The 21,653-nt window shown below is 54.8% G+C and overlaps 1 protein-coding gene across 1 annotated transcript in view; it reads left to right on the top strand.

The window, feature by feature from the left end:
* Positions 1-21,653, top strand: part of SDK1 (sidekick cell adhesion molecule 1) — a 743,568-nt gene that overhangs the window by 628,133 nt on the left and 93,782 nt on the right. The window contains exons 22-24 of the mRNA XM_070363134.1: positions 268-366; positions 5,620-5,811; positions 8,297-8,418. Coding sequence (XP_070219235.1) covers positions 268-366; positions 5,620-5,811; positions 8,297-8,418 — 413 coding nt within the window. The remainder of the gene's footprint in view (positions 1-267; positions 367-5,619; positions 5,812-8,296; positions 8,419-21,653) is intronic.

Raw genomic sequence — 21,653 nt, 5'->3', positions numbered from 1 at the left:
GACTGCGTCCGCATCTCCCACTGCCGGTCTCTGCAGTTCTCAACGAGGCCGGGGTGAGGCCGACAGAAATCACTCATGTGACCGTAGCCCAGTCCCTCTAACATCTCAGACCCTGTGCTTCTGGGTTTTCTCTGGCTTTTCCTGAGGGCTCTGACCGGCAGGCTTGGTCCCAGCTCCCGCCTCCTTCCACAGACAGACGTTCCCCACCAATCCGTCTGGAGAGAATCGGGCTGCATGCTAACGGATGTCTCTGGTTCTCATTTCCAGAACCGGGAGCCGTGGGCCACCTGAGTTTCACTGAGATTCTGGACACGTCTCTCAAGGTCAGCTGGCAGGAGCCCCTGGAGAAAAACGGCATCATTACAGGTAAGGGTCTCTGTGGTCAGAAAAGGCAAAACAAGTCTGCCACACACAGAGGGACAGACACAGCTCCAGGCGCCACAGCTGGCAGCGCCCGGGTGCCCAGGGCCTGCAGGGTGACTGTCACAGGGCCAAGGTGGGGAAGACCTGTCCCGGGGCCTCGCCTCGTGTGGGCGCCTCCTGGCTGGGCTGCAGCCTCCCAGCGTGCCAGCTCGGTCTCCTGGGCGTGTTGAACACGCCCCTGACATGCCCAGGAGACTCGTGCTCCGGGTGTGTCCTCTCACCACTATTTCTCTTCCGTAATCTTGTGGCCGTGGAGGGAGTTGACAGCTGAGATCACGGCAGTGTTACAGCTGAGGAGGCTGGGGCTCGGGTGGGCAGGGAGAGCCGAACGCAGGTGCCGTGATGGGGTGGCCCTGCCCCCACCTTCCCCCACCCCCTGGCCCCACCCCAGAGAGCGGCCAGGCCACGCCTGTCCCCTGCCCCGATGCCAGGCCACCCGGGGGGCACTGCAAGTGAGGGGCGTCCAGGGAGCAGGGCCCCAGGCTGCGCGTCGGCCGCCTCCTTCTCCCGCAGTGCCGTCTCAGGGGAATGGCTCACTCTGGTAGGACTTTTAATGATTTCATTTTGTAGAAGAGGTTTTTGAAGAACCTTCCAGATTATAGGGCTGAATTTCCATTTAAATCGCATCATCCACACGCAGCACAGGGGTTGGCCCAGGCTCCCCGCCCAGGGCCGGGGCTTCGCTCCACGTGTTCCCGGGGCCTGTGCCGCTGGCCAGGGGAAGGCCGGGCGATTCCGCTTCCTCAGTGGTTAGGTGCAGACAGCTTATAAGTATTATATCCCGGCAACTGAACAGCCGTTTCAAAGACGAAGATGCGTTCATTGAAAGAAGAATGTCTGCATTTCCTTCCTAAGTAACCAGTTAGCTCCCAGTGAGATGTGTGCGCCACGGGCACTGCCCAGCTTCTCCAGCTTGGAATCCGATGGGCCCCGCCCACCTCCCGAATTTCCTGCCCCACGTGGTGTTCACACGGTTCCATGTCCTTATCTCTGTAACCGCCGGGAACGCAGCGGAGACAGGGTGCATTCAAAGGCTCACGGCATGCTCTGATCCCGGGATTGTGACTGGCTCCAGCCGCAGGTTCACGCGGGGCCTCAGACACAGCCCCCCACACACAGCCCGGGGTCTGTCCCTATGCTGAGCTAGCTCCCCGCTTCTCTCCTGTTGCTCAGGAAGGTGCCCTCTGCTCACCTCGCCCAGCCAGACCCCCTACAGGGGGAGTGCTCCGATCCGGGAGGCGCCACTAGGGGCACCGTTGAGCCAATGCCGCCTCTGACCCTCTTAAATAAATGCATGAATCTAGATCTGCCCTCAAGAAGCTGTGAATGATGTTAAGTCCAGGAAAGGGGGACAGTCCCTACGGAAATCAGACCTCCAAAGCCCAGTCTGCTCACACTCTGAGGCCTCTGGGCAGAGGACGCAGTGCCGCATATGTAGGGAAGACGCCTGGAAGGAATGAGACCAAGTGGCGGGGGTGGTGTGGCAGAGAAGGGCGGTCGCCCAGAGGAATCCAGCTTCCTGGGGCTTTAAGCTGCACAAAGGGAGGAAATCAGACGACCAGCAAGAGGGAAGCAAACTCAGAAGCACTGAAAGCCGAGCAGCGGCCCCCACGTGGAGGGAGTCCTTCCAGCTCAGCCCTATGGGGACACCTGTGGCCCGAATCAGAGTGATTGAGAGCTGCAGTTGCCACGGACTTCAGGGGGCCGGGGCGCCGCGGGGCAGGCAGACGTTTCGCCTTCATCGGCTCAGCCCTGAGGATCCACAGAAAGGGGGTACGTTTCAAAAACCTGGCCAGGACGCCTCGGTGGACAGACTCCACTGGAAGGTCTCCCACTGACAGTCGCACCCTCGGCCCTTCCCAGGCCTCCCAGCAACCGCCCGCCTCTCCCTTCCAGTGTCCAGCCTTGTGGGAAACCCACGGGCATCACCCCCCCGAGTGGTGCCCACCTCCCCAGGCTGGGCACCCGCAGCCAACACTCCTGATTGATGACCATCAATTCCTGCAGCTAATAGGGCTTAATGAACCCAATTTCGTGTTTTATTAAACAAACACTTGCAGTCACCAGCAACAGCTACTGTTTGTCATGGAACTCGGCCTTCGCAGCTCGCGCTGTTCAGAGCCGGCCGCCCTGCCCTGGGCTGGAAGCAGGTGTGCAGTGGCAGCTCCGAGGGTCAGAGCTTCAGGCAGACGCTCCGCTCCAACCATGCCTCCCTCGGGGGCACGTTGTTCCTCCTGGTCTGTTCTCTGCCTCACCTCTCCCCTCAACTCCGTAAGATGGGCTGCAGGGAGAGGGGGCCTTCCCAGAGGCCAGACCCCGGCTTCAGTGTCCCCACAGTCACCCCCCAGGACCCCTGCCCTCTGTGGGACCCTCCCTGCCCTGGATGCTCCACTTGGACATGCAGGGCAGCACCCCTGGACGGACTTGGTTTCCCGTGGGGCACGCCAGCCACACCCCAAAGGCCTTTTACAGGCTGAAGGGAGAGAATCCCACCAAGTACAGCAAAAGAAAACCGTGTTTGTGTTTGTGGGCAAACCTGGGCTCCGAAAGCCCCTTTCAGGAAGCGTCTACAGGGCACCAGCCACCGTCCCTCCCAAGCCATCCCGTCAATGCCGGTCAGAGAAGCTGCTGAGCAGATGGCACCACAACATCCAGTCTTGCGCACGGGCCGCTCTGTGGCCCAGACACCCGTAGGAGACTGGGTGCTGGGAGCTCCCCTGAAGCGCCCAGAAGGAGCCAGCGGGAGATGGCAGGGGCGCGGGGCGCCCAGCGAACTCCGCCCGCGCTGCGCCTGTACAGGCAGCATTCCCCACGGTCCCCCCCAAACGCTGATTTATGAGCAGGAAGACACGGACAGACAGCTCACGATTGGATGCACTGCTCTCTCGTGGAGAATGAACTTCAGCTCAACAGGGAATCGTTTCTGAAGCCCCACTGGTCATTAGTCTCAGTTAGGCAGCATTTGGAGCAGGTAGGGCACACCCTGGGAAGGGGGCTCTCTCTTCCCTCCTCCCGCACAGGGCCCCGAGGAGCACTCCGGCCAGGCCTGCCTGCAGGGGCCTTGCCCACCACGTGCCCACGCTCCATGCCTCTGTGCGGAGCATCCAGGCCCGCTGCTCTCGCTGGCCTTTGCCGCGTCCTTTCCCAAGCGTGTGAGGGCCTTCCGTTGTGCGCTTGGCTTCATTTGCATCCACAACGGCCGCCCACCAGACTGTTGCCGTGCCATGGAGCCCTGCTCATCCTCTTCTGCTGAGGGTGCTGGAAGCGCTGTGTTTGGGCTCCAGGTTGCCATGCAGAACAAGATGCTATATTTTAGTAAAGCTTGATGAAGAACAGCTTTTAAACAAAGAGAACTGTCTGGCGGACAAGGTGGTGATGTTAACGGCACGCATGAGAACACGAGTGTGTAGCAGCACCCTTCTCGTCCGGTGCGTGCGGGGCCAACTCGAGCCTCTCAGAGTGGAGGTCCCTCGGACAACCCCCAGTCCTCCTGGGCACAGCAGGGTTCCCCAGAGCCGGCGGGCTGGGAGGGCGAGGAGCCGCGGCCTTGGTGCCCTCCTCCGTGAGGCGGGGGCAGTGATGCTGCAGCCTCAGAGCTCCGTCCGAGGCTGAGTGAATTCACACGCGTGGGGCACTCAGGACATCACAGGTCATGGACACGGCATGTGTGAAGTCACCGGTCCTCACTGCCCTGCCGGGTGGTCTGCTTTTCACTGTACAGTTAGTCCCAAAAGTCTGACTCGGCAAAAAAAAAAAAAAAAAAGAACGGATGGATTTTAGAGCCTTGGGGTGTTCCTGCCTCTGAGGGTGAGGGAGGGCAGGTCAGGGCGGGAAGCCAGGAGGAGCCTCTCAGGTCTGGGGTGAGCACCGTCCTCTGTGCGTAGAACGACGGGGACTGGAGGGGCCCGGGAGGCAGCCGAGTCCGCGGTTCGGTTCACGTGGGCCCGCGGTGGGGACCCCGCGGCCGGAAGTGCAGCTCAGGGAAGCGGGGGCTGCCGTGTGCGGCAGGGCCCCCCTGTCCTCCACGGCCTGCTGCCCCGCCCCCGCCCCACGCCCACCCCCACACCCCCGCCCGCGGAGGCCGCCAGGCTGCGGGGCAGCTGACGGGCAGAGGCTTCTCGCGTTATTTTTTTCTCCAAAGTCCTGAAGTCCCGAGACTCTCCTCTAAATTCTTGTTTACCTGCAAGTGCAAGTCTCTCGCTCGATTTATTGCTTCATCAGAGTGAGAAGGAGCACAAAGAGCGTCCCAGCACTTCTGTCTCCGCTCTCGGCCGGGAGGACAGAAGAACAGCGCTCTCAGCACTTCGCGCCATCAGCGCCTCCCTCGTCGGGGGTGGGGGGGGCGCTCCGAAGTGTTCTCTGATCACAGAACACACCCCACCAGGCAGCTGACTCAGGGCTGCCTGGGTCTTTTTTCTCTGAGCCCCGGATCGCGATGGGACCCAAGGCTGAATGAATTGTGATCCTGAGGCCCCGACGGATGAACTTGAGCACGGGTCGGGGGGACCTGGTGTCACGCTAGGAAAACAGGCTCAAGGGGGAAGGAGGGCTGGGAGCAACGCTAGTGGGCGGGGGAGAAACTTTACCGCAAAAAGCGCTTGATCAATCATTTTATAAGGGAAGAGCGGCAGCGTTTCCACAAATTAGTTGCAAGCCAGGAGCAAGCCTCTGATTTAGGGCGCCGGGTGATGAAAATATGGGTTTATAAAAATGGAAATGCGGATGAAGCGCGTGCATCATCTGACGAGGGAAGGCTGCACAGAGGACGGCAGACCAGCCCTCCTCCGTCAGCCCCTCCGTCCTCCCCCGGCCCCTCATCCTCCCCCAGGCACCCCATCCCTCCTCCCCCAGCCCCACTCCGTCCTCCCCGGGCCCCTCCCCCCTCCTCCCCCGGCCCCTCCCCCTGCTCCCCCAGCCCCTCTCTGTCCTCCCCAGCCCCTCCCCTTCCTCCCCCAGCCCCTCCTCCATCCTCCCCAAGGCCCCCCTCCATCCTGCCCCGGGGACGGAGCTTGCCAAGACCCCAGCCCCATCCTCCTGCTGCCCCCTGTGGCTGGGGTCTCGTCCCCATGGGCCCTGGACTGGCAGCCCCGCTGGGCTCCCCACTGTTCTCGGAGCCCCGCAAAGACCAGGGGGCGCCCACCTCCGCCCCAGCTCCCCGAACCCCAGAACTGACCCTGTGCCCCGCCTGCCTTCCAGGCTACCAGGTCTCCTGGGAGGTGTACGGGCAGAGCACCTCGAGGCTCACGCTCACCCTCAACAGCTCGACGCACGAGTACAAGATCCAGGGGCTGTCCTCTCTCACCACCTACACCATCGACGTGGCAGCTGTCACCGCCGCGGGCGCCGGTGTGCCCACCTCGTCCACCATCTCCTCCGGGGTGCCCCCAGGTCAGTACGCTCGCGCCCCAGTTTCCCGCAGCCATGTCCCCTGGGCCTCGCTCTCGCTCTGAGTTGGTGGGCATCTTTGTGCAGAAGTCACTGGGGGCCTTTGAAAGAGGGGTGTCAGCCCTGGCATCGGATGGTCAGGGTCAGTGAATTATTGCAGTTAAGACTAAGAAGCACAAAAGTATCCTCTCAGCTATCAGGGAAAGTGTGGGTCTGCGAGGAGGAGAAGGTGGGGAGGAAGCAGGCAGACGGGGTTCAGTGAAGGTCAGGGAGTGCGTCCGCCCCCGGCGGGGCCCAGTGACCCCACTCTCGGTGGGGCCTTTCTGGAAGTCAGATCATCTCCCTAAACGTTCACACTCATTCCAGCCTCAGAAATTGCACTCAACTGTTTCTCTCCAAGGTTTACATTTAAAATGAAAGCGTTTTTCCCAGGAATTCACCAACACACAGATGTGAGAAAACATTGTGGGGCCATCGATTCAGTTCTGTAGCTAAATCGGAGACCTTGTGCTCTCCAAAGCCGTCCGGTCGCCTCCTTTGGGTCTCTGAGAAAAGCAGGACAGCCCCCGAGAGTGAAGCCAGTGGTCATCCCTGCAGCCCTCTCCTCGGGGAGCCAGGAGCCTGGGGTCCCGTGGCAGGCTGTCTGTTCCCTGACGCACAGCCACCACCATCCACTCTCTCAGGCAGGGCTTCTCACACTGTCCTGTGCATCCATCTCGACCCCCGCCCCGAGTCTGTGCTGGGCCCACTGCCACGTGGCCACCCCCTGGATGTGAGCAAGGCTGCAGAGCCTGCCCCAGGACGCACTCCAGGTGGCGCCCACGCTGCTGGCCAGGGCCCACACTTGAGCCGATCAGATGTCTTCTCTAAGGCATTTACGTAGAGTCGGACACGACTGAGCGACTTCGCTTTCACTTTTCACTTTCATGCATTGGAGAAGGAAATGGCAACCCACTCCAGTGTTCTTGCTGGAGAATCCCAGGGACCGGGGAGCCTGGTGGCTGCCGTCTATGGGGTCGCGCAGAGTCGGACACCACTGAAGTGACTTAGCGTAGCAAGGCATTTACGTAAGACACGTGTCCTTTCTTAAGAAGGAAGTCTTTGGCTTCCAGAGAGGTTCATGTATTCCACACACACAGCAGCTCCCAGAGCACACATTCAAAACGTGGTTAGGACCTTAGTAACTGGTGACAATGAGGTGGCGATGATGCCATGTGATTTAATTCGTTAGAACCGGCTAATGGACAGTGGCCAGGGTAACACGGAGCATCCCTGAGCGACCAGCTTGTTCCCTGGATGGTTTGGACATCGTCCACCCGGGGCCAAGTGGCCAGCTGGCCTCACCTCTGAGCGGCCTCAGCCCCAGCATGACTGTGAGCAGCAGTACCCCTGATGCAGAGAAGGGCTGCGGGAGTTGGGCCCGGCCACGCTGAGTGGGCCTGATACCCTGGCTGGGGGCAGGCCAGGGGCTGCTGTTGCTTCCCTGATGGTCAGGTCCCCAGGACCCAGGGGTCTATCCTGGGACACACCAAGAAAACGCACATGATGACCATCACTCTGGGCTGCAATCTGTTTGCGGTGCTCGAAGTTTACATCCATTCGTGACTGGAGAACCAGCTAAAGAACCCAGAGAGCTGACAGATATATAGAATCACCTGTCCTTCGATTTAAATAGTCTTCTCTTCAAGTTCATTAAACGTGAGGTGGAAAGGACCCTTGAGGGCCCAGCAATGTGCTGTGTGCCAGCCCTGAACCATGACCAGAGTGGTCCTTTTGCCCCCGTGCGAGACCTGGTCTTAAACACCCCAGAGACAGTGAGTCCAGAAGTCGTCCCTTGGACACGGCGCATCTGGGAGCCTTTCCTGACACTGGTGTCACGTCTTTCTTGCCTTCGTCGCATCCCGCGGTCTTCCTCGAGCGTTTTTCAGTTGCCCAGTAATGTCAGAGCTCTCACTATGAACCCACAGCATCTCACTTTCTAGTGGGACAGGCTCCCGGGGGCAGGCCAGGGGGATCAACCTGCAGAAGGGCCTCTGTTCAAGGAGGAGGCTTAGCCACAGGTGGCCGCAGACGAGGGGCCACACGCAGAGCCCACCTGCCCTTGTTCAGTTGCCAGAGCAACAGAGCCCGGGCAGAGTGGGGCGAGTTCTGCACTTTCACCTGAGTCCGGTTGTCTTGGAAACCAGAGCCAAGAAGCCCACGGCTTGGGACCCGCACACCTCCCGCTTCAAGCTGCCCGGAGCTACTCGGGGTGCATGCCCCCTCCCCGTCCTCTTTCAAAGGCACCAGGGCATTGTCAGAAGGGAGACTCAGCCCTTTGGTTCTTCTAGGAGCCTCGGAGGAAACACTGTGTTTCTCGCTCTGGCAGTTGTGAAAATCAACCCTGTCTCGGTGTGAAGGCGTGTTGGAAGTGGTTGCTGCTGACGTGACCTTTCCTGAGCTGTGGCAGGATTTAAATCTCCACCTTCCCTCTCTCCTCTATGTCCAGAACTTCCTGGTGCTCCATCCAATCTGGTCATTTCCAACATCAGCCCTCGCTCGGCCACGCTCCAGTTCCGACCAGGGTACGATGGGAAGACAGCCATCTCCAGGTGGATCGTGCAGGGACAGGTATGGTCACCCTGAAGCGGAGAGCTGCAGTCCCCGTAGAGTGACGCAGGGCCGGGAGGTGACAGGCAGCTCAGTGATGCCTTCGCAGGATAGATGACCCCTGGCTGGGGCGGCCTTGGATGCTTTGGGGGGCAGTGGCGTTTGGAGGAGGAGAAACGGAGACTGGAGTGGCTGGGGCACTCGGGGCAGACGTGGGAGCAAGCGGGGACACAGGGTGTCAGACTGGACTCTTACAGGATAACGGAGGAAAGGCTGGCGGGGGCGCACGTGCGAGTCACGGTTCGGTTCAGTTCAGGCGCTCAGTCATGTGAGTCGTGTAACTGTGGGACCCCATGGACTGCAGCACGCCAGGCTTGCTGGTTCATCACCAACTCCTGGAGCTTGCTCAAACTCATGTCCATCGAGTCGGTGATGCCATCCAACCATTTCATCCTCTGTCGTCCCCTTCTCCTCCTGCTTTCAATCTCTCCCAGCATCAGGGTCTTTTCCAGTGAGTCAGTTCTTTGCATCAGGTGGCCAAAGTATTGGAGCTTCAGCTTCAGCATCAGTCCTTCCAATGAATATTCAGGACTGATTTCCTTTAGGATGGACTGGTTTGATCTCCTTGCAGTCCAAGGGACTTTTAAGAGTCTTCTCTAACACCACAGTTCAAAAGCATCAGTTCAGCTTTCTTTGTAGTCCAGCTCTCACATCCATGCACGGCCACTGGGAAACCATGACTGATGGACAGGGAGGCCTGGGGTGCTGCAGTCCATGGGGCCGCAAAGAGTCCGACACGACTAAGCAACTGAACTGAACTGAATGGAAAAAGCTTTGATTATACTGACCTTTGTAGGCAAAGTAATGTCTCTGCTTTTTAATATGCTGTCTAGGTTGGTCATAGCTTTTCTTCCAAGGAGAAGCGTCTTTTAATTTCATGGCTACAGTCACCATCTGCAGTGATTTTGGAGCCCAAGAAAATAAACTCTCTCTCTGTTTCCATTGTTTCCCCATCTATGTCCCATGAAGTGATGGGACCAGATGCCATGATCTTCATTTTTTGAACGTTGCGTTTTAAGCGCGCTTTTTCACTTCCCTCTTTCACTGTCATGAAGAAGCTCTTTAGTTCCTCTTCACTGTCTGCCATAAGGGTGGTGCCGTCTGCATATCTGAGGGTATTGATATTTCTCCCGGCAGTCTTGATTCCAGCTTGTGCTTCATGCAGCCAAGCATCTCACATGATGTCCTTTGCATATAAGTTAAATAGGCATGGTGACAATATACAGCCTTGATGTACTCCTTTCCCAATTTGAAACCAGTCCATTGTCCCATGTCCAGTTCTAACTGTTGTTTCTTGACCTGTACACAGGTTTCTCAGGAAGCAGGTCGGGGGGTCAGGTACTCCCATCTCTTGAAGAATTTTCCACATTTTGTTGTGACTGTGTGCCTTCCACACAGTCAAAGGCTTTGGCATAGTCAATAAAGCAGAAGTAGATGTTTTTCTGGAACTCTCTTGCTTTTTCTGTGATCCAGCGGATGTCGACAATTCTTCTGCCTTTTCTAAATCCAGCTTGAACATCTGGAAATTCTCGGTTCATGTACTGTTGAAGCCTCGCTTTGAGAATTTTGAGCATTACTTTGCTAGCGTGTGAGATGAGTGCAATTGTGCGATAGTTTGAACTTTCTTTGGCATTGCCTTTCTTTGGGATTGGAATGAAAACTGACCTTTTCCAGTCCAAGAGGCAGTGATCAAGACTGTCCCCAAGAAAAAGAAAGGCAAAACGGTTATCCGAGGAGGTCTTCCAAATAGCTGGGAAAAGAAGAGAAGCAAAGGCAAAGGAGAAGTGGAAAGATACCCCCATCTGAATGCAGAGTTCCCAGGAATAGCAAGGAGAGGTAAGAAAGCCTTCTTTAGTGATTAACGCAAAGAAACAGAGGAAAACAACAGAATGAGAAAGACTAGAGATTTCCTCAAGAAAATTAGAGATACCAAGGGAACATTTCATGCAAAGATGGGCTCGATAAAGGACAGAAATGGTATGGAGCTAACAGAAGCAGAAGATATTAAGAAGAGGTGACAAGAATATACAGTTGAACTATAGTAGAACTATACAAAAAAGATCTTCATGACCCGGATAACCACAATGGTGATCACTCACCTAGAGCCTGACATCCTGGAATGCGAAGTCAAGTGGGCCTTAAGAAGCATCACTACGAACAAAGCTAGTGGAGGTGCTGGAATCCCAGTCGAGCTATTTCAGCTCCTAAAAGATGATGCTGTGAAAGTGCTGCACTCGGTATGCCAGCAAGTTTGTAAAGCTCAGCAGTGGTTTGGTATAGGTTCCACCGATTTGATGGTGTCGTTGGTTGCGATTTTTCCTTTAATTCTGTATCACAATGAGCAACAGAACGGACTAAGACGGTTGTTTGGTACAGTCTGAATGGATGAACCTGCGTTTACTCAACAGTGTTTATAGCATGTGTTTATCTCCAGGCCCTAGTCTGGCATGAGGAACGCAGCGGTGAGCAGAAACAGACGCCGTTTGTGCACTCAGGGATGAAGGTTCTGTCTCAGGGGAAGGACTTTCAGGTTGCTGGGAAAGGAACAGGAACTTTCTCTGTGGGACAGATGGCTGGAGTCCGAACTGTAGGGAGGAGCTGGGGGAAGGTCATGGGGAGCCCAGGGTTCCTTCTTAGGAGGACTTTGCACGTGACTCAGAGCACGATAGCAAGAGAGCAGGACCCACAGGGCTCATGCGCCAGGGGGAGGGTCCCACCGGCCTCCATGGATCCCACCTGCCCCGAGGCACCTTGTTCCACCCAGAGCAGAGCAAGCTGACGCCAAGCCGCATTCCGAGAGCGTAAGTTTCCAGACCCTTAACGTCAGCAGTAAGACCCTGGTGGTTTTCATGACTATGCTTGTGCTCTGTTGCAAGACAATTCGATCCTGGAAACTTGGCCATAAATCAGGGCATGGATTCATCTATGTCTTCAAAACTTTCATTAACCAACAGTTTCTGGAAGCCTCTGCAGGATCCTGACAGTGGGCCAGCTAGTTGGAACCGATCGATCAGTGTGGCTGGAACAATTAATTACTTAGGAAAGGATCACTGAAAAAATACATCCCCGGGAAATGAAAACCAAAACAATAAAAGCAAGCTTGAAAACGCATCAACGAAAATAAAGGAGGAAAACCATGGTCCCTCCTGGAAAGCAGAGGAACAGAGTCGGCCAGACAGAGCCAGGCACGCGCTCCAAGGAGCACAGAAGCCAGGAGCCCGTCCTTACTGTTCCTGGACAGCAGTACCACCAGGCACAAAGGGCAGACGCTGTTCAGGGTGGGCGTCAGGCCAGGCTGGGCGGCGGGAGTGCAGATGCACCTCTGCTGGCTCTGCTCGAGACCTGCGTCCTGCGCCCCCGGAGCCAGCCCTGGGAGCGGCCTGCTCCTGCTGCCGGGGCCCGCTCGCCAGGACAGTCACGGGCTCCGGGTCAGGGAGGGGTCCTTCTTCTGTCCATGGAGAGAAGGTGATGGGTGAGCACGTGGCACCTCTCTGCACATAAAGTGCATGCACGTTATGCTTCTTTCTACAACGGACCTATTAATACTTGTGTTTTTAGTATAAAACATTCTCAGCGTGCCCAGACGGAACGCGCTCCCACACACCCTTCACCCACACTCACCTCTTCTGTTCTCTACATTCATCTGGTCCCTCTTTCTGTTATCGCTGGAGCAGTATTTTGTTTGTTTTTTTTTTCAATTAAAAAAATTTAGTAAAGTATCATTGATTTACAATATATATTCCTTTCAGCTGTACACTATTTTTGCAGATTATACTCCATTTAAAGTTATTATGAGATATTGTCTGCATTCACTGTGCTGTGTCTCGTGCTTCAGTCGCTCAGTCGTGTCCGACTCTCTGCGACCCCGTGGACCTCAGCACGCCAGGCCTCCCTGCCCTTCACCATCTCCCCGAGTTTCCTCACACTCATGTGCATTGAATCGGTGATGCCATCCAAGCATCTCATCCTCTGTCGCCCCCTTCTCCTCCTGCCCTCAATCTCTCCCAGCATCAGGGTCTCTTCCAGTGAGTTGGCTCTTCACATTAGGTGGCCAAAGTGATTTTTACAGATTATACTCCATTTAAAGTTATTACAAGATATTGGCTGTATTCACTGTGCTGTACACTAAATCCTTTATCTTACTTATTTCATGCCTGCTACTCTGCTCCTCTTCTTTTAAATTGATGTGTAGTAGCTGTACAGTATTACATAAGTTACAGGCGTACAATATAGTGATTTGTGATTTTTAAAGGCGATACTCCACTTACAGTTATTATAAAACATTGGCTCCATTCCCCGTGGTGTGGGCAGCTTGTGCTCCTGTCCAGAAGCTCTGGGAGACGACCATCTCCCCACTCCCCTCGCTTGTCCAGGCTATTGGCAGCGCCCACTTGCTGAGGTCCTGGGACGAGCCAGGCATCATTATCCCCAGCTCCAAGAGTCCCCACGTTCCTTTCTCCACCTGCAGAGCCAGCGGTCGAGGGGCAGGTCCTTCTCAGGCTGCCACTGTCTCTTTCGTCTCTCTCCCTGACCCACTCTCCCGCCTCTCTCTTGCATTTTCAGGGTCGATTAGACCCACCCAGATAATCCAGGATAATCTCCCTATTTCAAGGCTCTTAACCTTAGTCACGTCTGCAGAGTCCCTCTATGTGGGGTGACCTGCCTGCAGGCCCCAGGGTTCAGGGCGTGGACCTCCGGGTTAGGGGAGACGCTTGCAGGGGGCCTTCTTCCGCCTAAAGGCTGCTCTCAGACTTTCGCACACTCCTTCTGTGTTTATGCGGCTGAGTCTCGGCTCCATCCCTAGGAATGGGATTTCGGAACCAACAGGGAGTGTAAACTTTCTAGACGTTACCAAAGCTTTCTGGGGCAGGTCATACATGTTGCATTTCTGTCAACTATGTATAGAATTTTTTGCCATGCGAAAAAAAATTGAAGTTTAATTTATCAGTCTTTTCTTGCAAGCATTTGAATGTAGAGGCCTTAGATAGAACAGCTTTCCTCATTCTCAGATCATAAAGGAATTCATCCAGTTTTTACCACCACTTCTGTGATTTCATGTTTGCATTTAGGTCTCCATCCATTTGGAATTTGTTCTTTTATATGAATGATATGAATCCATATTTTATGATTTTGCAAGCAGCTGTGTAATTGTCTCAAAGCTGTCTATTAAGAAGTCCATTTTTCCCCCCTCCTCATTTGTAGCATTAAATTCCCATGAGCACGTGGGTCTGTTTCTGAAATCTTTATTCTGTTCTATTAGTCTGGCTGTTCATGAAGTAGCTGCACATTGTTTAATTAGCAAGACTTCAAAATGTGTTTCAGTGTGTGGTGAGGTCTTCACCACCCCCACCATCACACACACGCAGGCGCGCGCACACGCCCGCACACTGCCTGACTTAGGTAGCGTTTTTCTCACCTTCCTCACGTCTCGTGATGTCGAGTCTTTCCATCCACGAACACAGCATGTCTTTCCACCATACGTCTATTTTCATCGGGTGTTTCCTTCTTAGGAAAAGCACTGGGCTCTCTCTTCTTACCTTCACTCTGCTCCTCAAAAGGCAGGGCAGCTGGGGGGAAATCAGTGTGCCCCGAAAGCCATGATAGGAAGAATGTGGACTTTGTACCAGCCGCCCTGGCCCCCTTTTCCTGCCCCCTTTACCAGCTCCGGGGTCCTGGGCATGTTTAACTCCTGTGCCAGCCTCAGGGTCCTCACCTATAAACAGGGTCAGCAGTGCCGTCGCAAGGCCAGCATGAGGATTAATGGGCGTCTGTGCACTTTGACTTTTCACTTTCATGCATTGGAGGAGGAAATGGCAACCCACTCCAGTGTTCTTGCCTGGAGAATCCCAGGGACGGGGGAGCCTGGTGGGCTGCCGTTTCTGGGGTCGCACAGAGTCGGACACGACTGAAGCGACTTAGCAGCAGCAGCAGTGCCTCTGAAATGGCTTTTTCTGACTGTTGCTGGCCTGTAGGATCACAGTTGATTTTGGAATTTTATTTTTTTAATTTAATGAACTCTCATGTGTTCTTGGGCTTCCCTGGTAGCTCAGCTGGTGAAGAATTGGCCTGCAATGCAGGAAATCCCGGTTCGATTCCTGGGTGGGTTAGAAAGATCCCCTGGAAAAGGAATAGGCTACCCACCCCAGTATTCGTGGGCTTTCCTGATGGCTCAGATGGTAAAGAATCTGCCTGCAACGCAGGAGCTGTGGGTTTGATCCCTGGGTCGGGAAGATCCCCTGGAGGACGATATGACAACCCACTCCAGTATTCTTGCCTGGAGAACTCCGTGGACAGAGGAGGCTGACGGGCTACAGTCCATGGGGTCGCAGAGAGTCAGACGTGACTGAGCGACAAAACAAATGTGTTCTGAGCGCTTTTCCACATTCACTCATTTAATCCTCGTACTGACTGTGAGGAGTCACTGTGACCCCTTCCTGCAGACAAGACCAGAGGGACTGAATCGCACAGCTCAGCCCAGGAACGGAGGCGGCCCGAGCTGCCTGGCCCCCGGTGCTGACCTGAGGCTACGGCTGTGTCCTAGCCCAGCCCAGCATTAGGGCCTCACGACCCAAAGCTCCCAGAATCTCTCGTTAGTTTGTTAATTCTTCGGTCGTTTCTGTAAAGAAGTCACGTCACCTGCTCCCACTGACAGTTTTATTTCTTCCTTTGAAACCTTCATATCCTTTCTTTCTGTTTTTTGTTTCTTTTTATTGATTGTTCTCAATGGACGGCCTGGATCCCCCGTATCATATTGAATCGCAGCGGTGATAGAACAACCTTTGTTTTATTACTTTAAAGAAATTCGGTTAAGGTTTTATTATCAAGCCTGACATTTACAACATTTATGGTTGGTTTTGTGGGGAATTTTTGGTATTTTGCTTTTACAGCTAGCTTATATTGGGTTAAGACAATTCTTTTCTAATCCTGCTTTGCTAGGAGTTGCTTTGGGGAATTTTGGGATTAAAAAAAAAATCATAAAGAAGTGTAATTTTGTCAAACTGTGTCTTGCATCTATCAAGTTGTTCATCTTTTTTCATCTTTTGTCTGTTGGTAAGATGATTTAGGTTGATGTTCGAATGTTCGCCAGTCCCAGTGTTTCTGAGATAAACACAATTTGATGTTTATAGTGTTTGATTCAATTTGGGTTTAAGATTTTTGTGTCCATGTTCATAAGTGAACTTGGCCTTTTCTGGCTGTTGGTCTGGCTCTGAAAATCGAGCTTACTTTCTCACCAGTTTTCGTAAATAATGTTGTGATTGCTCTGAAGGGGGAGGTGAGAGGCAGGGGTGCTGACACCCCGACCTCGCCAGCACAGACAGGAACCTGGAGATCATCTTCCTAAGATTCCTGGGGTTCTCCATCCCAGCTGTGCATTAGCGGGTGGGCAGATTTTAGCACCCAGACCCCCCCACACACACACACACACAAATCAGTTCATGAGCATCTCCAGGCCTGAGGTCCAGGCACCTTCCCATTTGTACATGAACAAGATGACGTAGGTCCCCCGGGAGACACAGCAGGTTAAGAGCTACCATGTCTCCTGCTCGGGTCCTGTCTTGGGGGCCCCTGCGCGGGGCCTGGAGGGGCTGTGTCAGTGATCCAGCCTCTTCTCAGGTCTCTGCCTGGAGGTTCTGAGGCTCTGGTTCCCTGAGGAGGACGATCCGGGCGGGCTCCCTGCCGCTTCCCCAGGCTGCACCCAGCATCTCAGAGCAGCCCCAGCAGGGCAGGTCCACAGCTCAGAGTGCTCACCGCCAGCTCACCATCAGCCTGTAGCCACTTCTTAAAAGTTTGGCACTGCCCTGAATTCATGTTTACCTTTCACCTTGAAAATATTTCAAAACTGCATAAAAGTTGCTAGAATACCACAAAGAAACAGCCCTCCACCCACCCAAACTCTCCATCTGAGTCTTGTCAGTTGTGCCTAAATGTCCTCGGTGGCAACAAGCCCCAGCCCAGGGCCTCTCGCCACGCCTGGCTGTCCTGTCCGTCCTTCCCCATCACCTGTACCAGTTCCTCGGTCGTTCCTCGACTTTCTTGACTTTGACAATGTCAAAGATCACAGGCCATTCATTTCCTAGAATATCGCTCAATTTGGATCCATGTATTTCTTCACGATTAGACCCAGATTATGCATCTTTGGTCAGAATGTCACCAAAGTGGTGCTGACGCTTTGCACTGCATCCTGCTGTGCTTAGTGGGACGTGGAAAGGCCCGTCTGTGGTGGAGCTGGTTTTGCTCACCCGATTCTCTCCCCTGCACAATGAGTGAGTATTCTGTGGGAGATGCTTCCAGATTGTGTGAAAATCTCATTCTCCGTTCCACTCACCTCCTAGAGAATCATTCCCTGATTAGGTCTTGTAGAATTAATTAGTATAATGAGGCACCCAATTGTGACCTTTCTAATTCAATCGTTTCTTCTACATTTATTGACTGGACTTTTATTGTTTTGCTTTTTTTTTGAGCTTTCTCATCTCACTTGTTTGTTTACCTCAGTGTGGACTCATGGCTTCCTATTTTACATGACAGATTATAATCCGTTTCGATCATTACTTTGTCAGTGCGGGAGGCCCTCCCTCCAGCTGGCTTCTGTGTCCTTTTCACAAGTTGCGGTTATTCCAGGGCCCTCCTTACTTTTTGGCACGAGATGTTCTAGCTCATCTCACTCCTTCCTCTTCTTTCTCAGCCATTTCTCTGAGGAACTTTGGATCTTTTCTGCAGAAAGTGGTATTTAGAAACCAAGACCTGGGCGCTGGATGTGCTCACGGCTCCTGGGGTGTCACTTCTCCGAGACCCTGCTCACAGGTCTGCCCCCAGGTCTGTGTGTCTGTCTACATAAGCTGAGACGCACTGGCTCACAGCAGCACCTCCAAATACAGTTCAGTGTGTGTGTGTGTGTGTGTGTGTGTGCACGCGCACGCGCACGTGTGAGTGTTAGTAGCTCAGTTGTGTTCAACTCTTTGCCACCCCATGGACTGTAGCCCGCCAGGCTCCTCTGTCCGTGGGATTCTCCAAGCAAGAATACTGGAGCAGGCAGCCGTTCCCTTCTCCAGGGGCTCTTCCCGACCCAGGGATGAAGCCTCCCACATTGCAGGCGGATTCCTTGTGGTCTGAGCCACCAGGGATGCACACAGTTCAGCACCACCCTTCACTCATCCACTCCCACACTGCCGCCAGCCTGACTTTTCCCCGGTGCTCTCATTCTATTTACTTCCTTGCTGAATCCCCCGTGTGTGGCCAATCCTCTGAGATGACCACCCTGCTTGGACACTTTCTCTGCCCACCTTCCTGACTGGGCTCCTTTGCGCTATGCTTCTGGAAGGAAGAGTGAAGGCGGCCCTGAAACCTTTGCAAACTTAAGCTATCAAAATCTAAAGTTAGCCATTATCTCTCTCTTCCTCCCAGTGATACAAGATTCTAAAATTCTTAATTCCAGTGGAGTCATACTTGTGCCCAGCATTTCAGTCCCACCTTCTTTCCTGTATCTCCAAAGGCTGTGATGCCTATTGGCATCTTTTCCCACAGTCAGCGCTTGCTTAGATTTCATGGCCAGTATGCCCGCTGCCTCACTTCCCACTCTGTTGGCCTCCAGGCACGTACCTTTCTCCCCCGTACGCTCAGCTGTGCATTGCTCATGTGTCTCTTACACTCTGTCCAGCTCTGCTCTGGCTCTCAGATGGGAGGTTATCTGTCTGCCGAATCTTCAGAACTGGAAGTCCCTCCAAAATAGTTTGTCTAAAATATTTTAATATTAACTCAGCAAGTCTGAAAATTCTGGTAGTACAGACGGTTGGAACTTCAAAAGCAGAAAGGAAATGTTTTCCCTTGAAACTCGTTATCCGAACCATTTGTGTTTCAATGTTCCTAGCGAGTAAATGTTCATCTATAAAAAGAAACTTGGATCCAACCCACAGGGGTAAGGATTACAGACTTTTCCTGGCCAAGAGGAGACTGGAGGATAAGTGTTGACATTTCATCACTTGGTGCCTGGGGCGCCCTGAGCCACCCCCGTCCTAGAGCTGACACACACTCGGCCTCTGTGATGCCCCTCCTGCCTGGCGGACGAGACACCACGCTCCTCAATCCTCTGCACCGACTCCGTCAGCAGACGGCCACGGGTGTGTGCTGTGCTCATCCATCCTGTTGATTGAATTAGTCAGAACTGGTTTTCATTCATATACTAAGTTATCCCAAGAAAATCTCACAATGGTGTGGCAAAGGTTAGCGTGGATGTCCACTTTGGGGCAAACGAATCCTACATTTATTTATGAACTGCTCCTAAGTAGCCTCGAAGGCATGTTACAGCAGGGGGTCCATTCAAAACTCAATGAAGGGGGCTTCCCTGGTGGCTCAGGGGTAAAGAATCCGCCTGCCAATGCAGGAGACGTGGGTTTGATCCCTGATCCGGGAAGATCCCACATGCTGCGGAGCAGCCAAGCCTGTGGGCCAAGCCCATGCTCTAGAGTCCATGCCCTACAACGAGAGAAGCCGCCACAGCGCAAAGTTCACGCACCACATCTAGAGAGTAGCCCCACTCGCCAGAACTAGAGAAAGCCGTGCAGCAGCGAAGACCCAGCACAGTGGGAAAAAAAATAATAGTAGTAATGAAGGAATAGGCATCTCTTTAAGGTCTTGGAAGGCCCTTCGTTGCTAGGCTGGTGTTCAGTTATCTCAGACTGAAGGCAGAATGCACTCTGACCCACCCCGCTCATCTGCTAATACACGTGGCCCCGTCCGGAGAGTGAACAGACCCGCAGCCTCTGAGACCTTTCGAGAGGCCCCATCACCCCTCTCCTGTATCAGAACCGCCTTCCTGGCCGTCATCACCTTCCACATATCACCCTCCGACTCACCCCGGGGGAGGGGCCGCGGACAAGGCCCCCGAGGACACATGGTGTGCAGAACGACACTGTTGGTGATGCAGAGGCTGTCAGCACAGGCTGCGGGACCAGAGAGGCTGGGCCTGGAGCCCCGCTCCGCCCTCCCGGCTGGGCGGCTCTTGGTGAGTCGTCTGCTCAGGTGCTTTCGCGGCAGAGCAGGACTGACAGCAGCCGTCTCGCGGGCTGCTGGAGCGTCGGGTGTGTGGGCATGTTTGCATATCCTGGAAGTGCATGGCTCCGTGTTCTGTGGACACGAGACTTTACGAGCAGAGTCTCCTCTGAGAAGCCCGTCAGTGCCTCAGGACAGGGGGAGCCCGTGTCCACGTCACACTGCCCCCCAGGAAGCCTCGGTGCACCCCCGCCATTCCTCTGAGAATGTCTGGGCACATTCCTTGGCCCAGGCAGGCTCCACACTTCCTAAACTCAGCATACTGGGGCCCTGGAGACCATGAGTGGGGTATATGAAGCCTTCTGAAACATTCCACACCTCATTCCCTTCGCATGGATGTGGGTCAAGCCCAGGCAGCTGCTCTCTGCACTCACTCGGCTGCTCATCTGAGAAGCGGTCAGCGCCTCCTGCCCTGTGCCTGGCCGCGGGCTGGGATCCCCGGAGTAATGACACTCAGGGGCAGGTGGGCCACTTAGCGATTCATTGCGTGGAAGGCAGGGGGGTGATTTATAGAGGCTTGCTCAGGGTGCTGGCTGAGGAAGGAGGCCTGAGTCCACTCAGGTGGCTGTGGAGGTCCACAGAGGGGGTGGCATCCTGGCCCACCCCACAGGGACCATGGCCGCTGGCCAGGGAGGGCAGAGGGCAGCCGGGCAGCCTCTGGGAGCAAGGACCAGGCTACGCCAATCGCTTCATGATGGGACAGCCTCTGCTCTTCTTCCTCTGATCCATATCTTTGCAGAAGTTTCTTTTGAATTCTGACCGTTTTTTAAGTGTGCCGAGAAGGTTGCGTCCTTGGGGTTGTTGCCGGTGAACTGTGGAATCAAAGACCCTCATCATTGGGGTCATCATCAAGGGGGAGGAGCCCCCTTGAAAGGCCCTGAAATAAGCTGATGCCCAGATGTGGGTTAATAAAATTGTAAACAGCCGTTTTCCCAGGTAACTCTGGCCCTGTAATGCTTCACTTAATCAGTAACCTTTGACTGGAAAGTGAGCACAGCCTCTCTTCCCACATTTTCACGGCACACCAGGAGAGGAGAGACTGCAGACGGCACGTGTTTTCCCTGCTCCCGTGCCCGCCTGCCCACCCGCTCGGAGCCCCTGCACCCACCCCCCATCACAGCCGTGGGCTGAGCTCTAATAGCCAGAGTCACCCCAGCTGCTCCCAAGCCTGCTCTGAGCATGGTTTTCTGCCATGAAGATGCTGGTGGTAGTGCCTGGGTGCAGATAAAAACTGTTTCCATCGGAAAGAGGAAAGAAAAAAAAAAGCTCACTTAGTGTGTATTTGTGCATAATAGTAGCCATTTTCTCAACGGGAACGGTTTCAGGGAGCGTTATATGCTCATAAAACACAGCATGGCCTCTGAGTGCTGGTCTCGGTAACTAAAGAGGAGCTGGGGTGGAGGGCCGGTGCCCGGGGCCCCCGGGCAGGGTGCCCGCAGAGGCCCGAGGCAGTCGGTGGGGCACAGGGCTGGCCGGTGGAGACTCACCTTCCTCCCGCAGAGAAGGTGGGGGGGTGGACGGAGGCTCTGTCTCCCCCTACCACCCCCCCGAGGTGGATCCAGGCTTTGTTTCCTCTCCTGATGGCCGACACGCTTCCCCAGAGAAAGCTAGAGGAGTCCTGTGGCCTCGGGGGCTTGGCTACCTCAGGATAACGCTGGGAGAAGGACACCGCGTTGAGAGCCTCCATGCCGGCTTGTATGTACTGAGCACTTAATAAACACAAGCAGATGAGAAAACTGTGCAAGTCAAGGCAAGTGTTTGGACTCAAAGAGAGCAGCCTGCGGCAGCGTGGCTCCAAAGAAGGACTGTCCTTGCCCTGGGAGTGCTCCCGGGATGGGCTGTGCAGAGTGCACAGCTCGGCCCGGAAAGTACTGCCGTCAAGCCAGCTGCCAGGCCAGCCCAGGCCCACCTGCCCACCCGAGGGCAGCGTCCTGCTGACGCTCGGCTCGGGAGGTGCTGGACTTCCGTGGTCTCCGGTCAGAGACCCGAGGTGGCCCGCGTCCCCGGCGGGGGAGGAGGGGTGCTGGTCGGGAGGAGCAGCTCCCGTGGCCGGAAGCCGGCCCGGCTTGAGTCAGCTGAGCGTCCAGAGCGTCCAGGAGCTCGTGGAGGAGTCTATTCACATGGAACCAGGACCAGGCCACATCCGGCCC

This window comes from Bos mutus, chromosome 25 (assembly GCF_027580195.1).
Source record: "Bos mutus isolate GX-2022 chromosome 25, NWIPB_WYAK_1.1, whole genome shotgun sequence".
NCBI classification, from domain to species: Eukaryota; Metazoa; Chordata; class Mammalia; order Artiodactyla; family Bovidae; genus Bos; species Bos mutus.
This window is presented reverse-complemented; position numbering and strand designations above follow the sequence as displayed.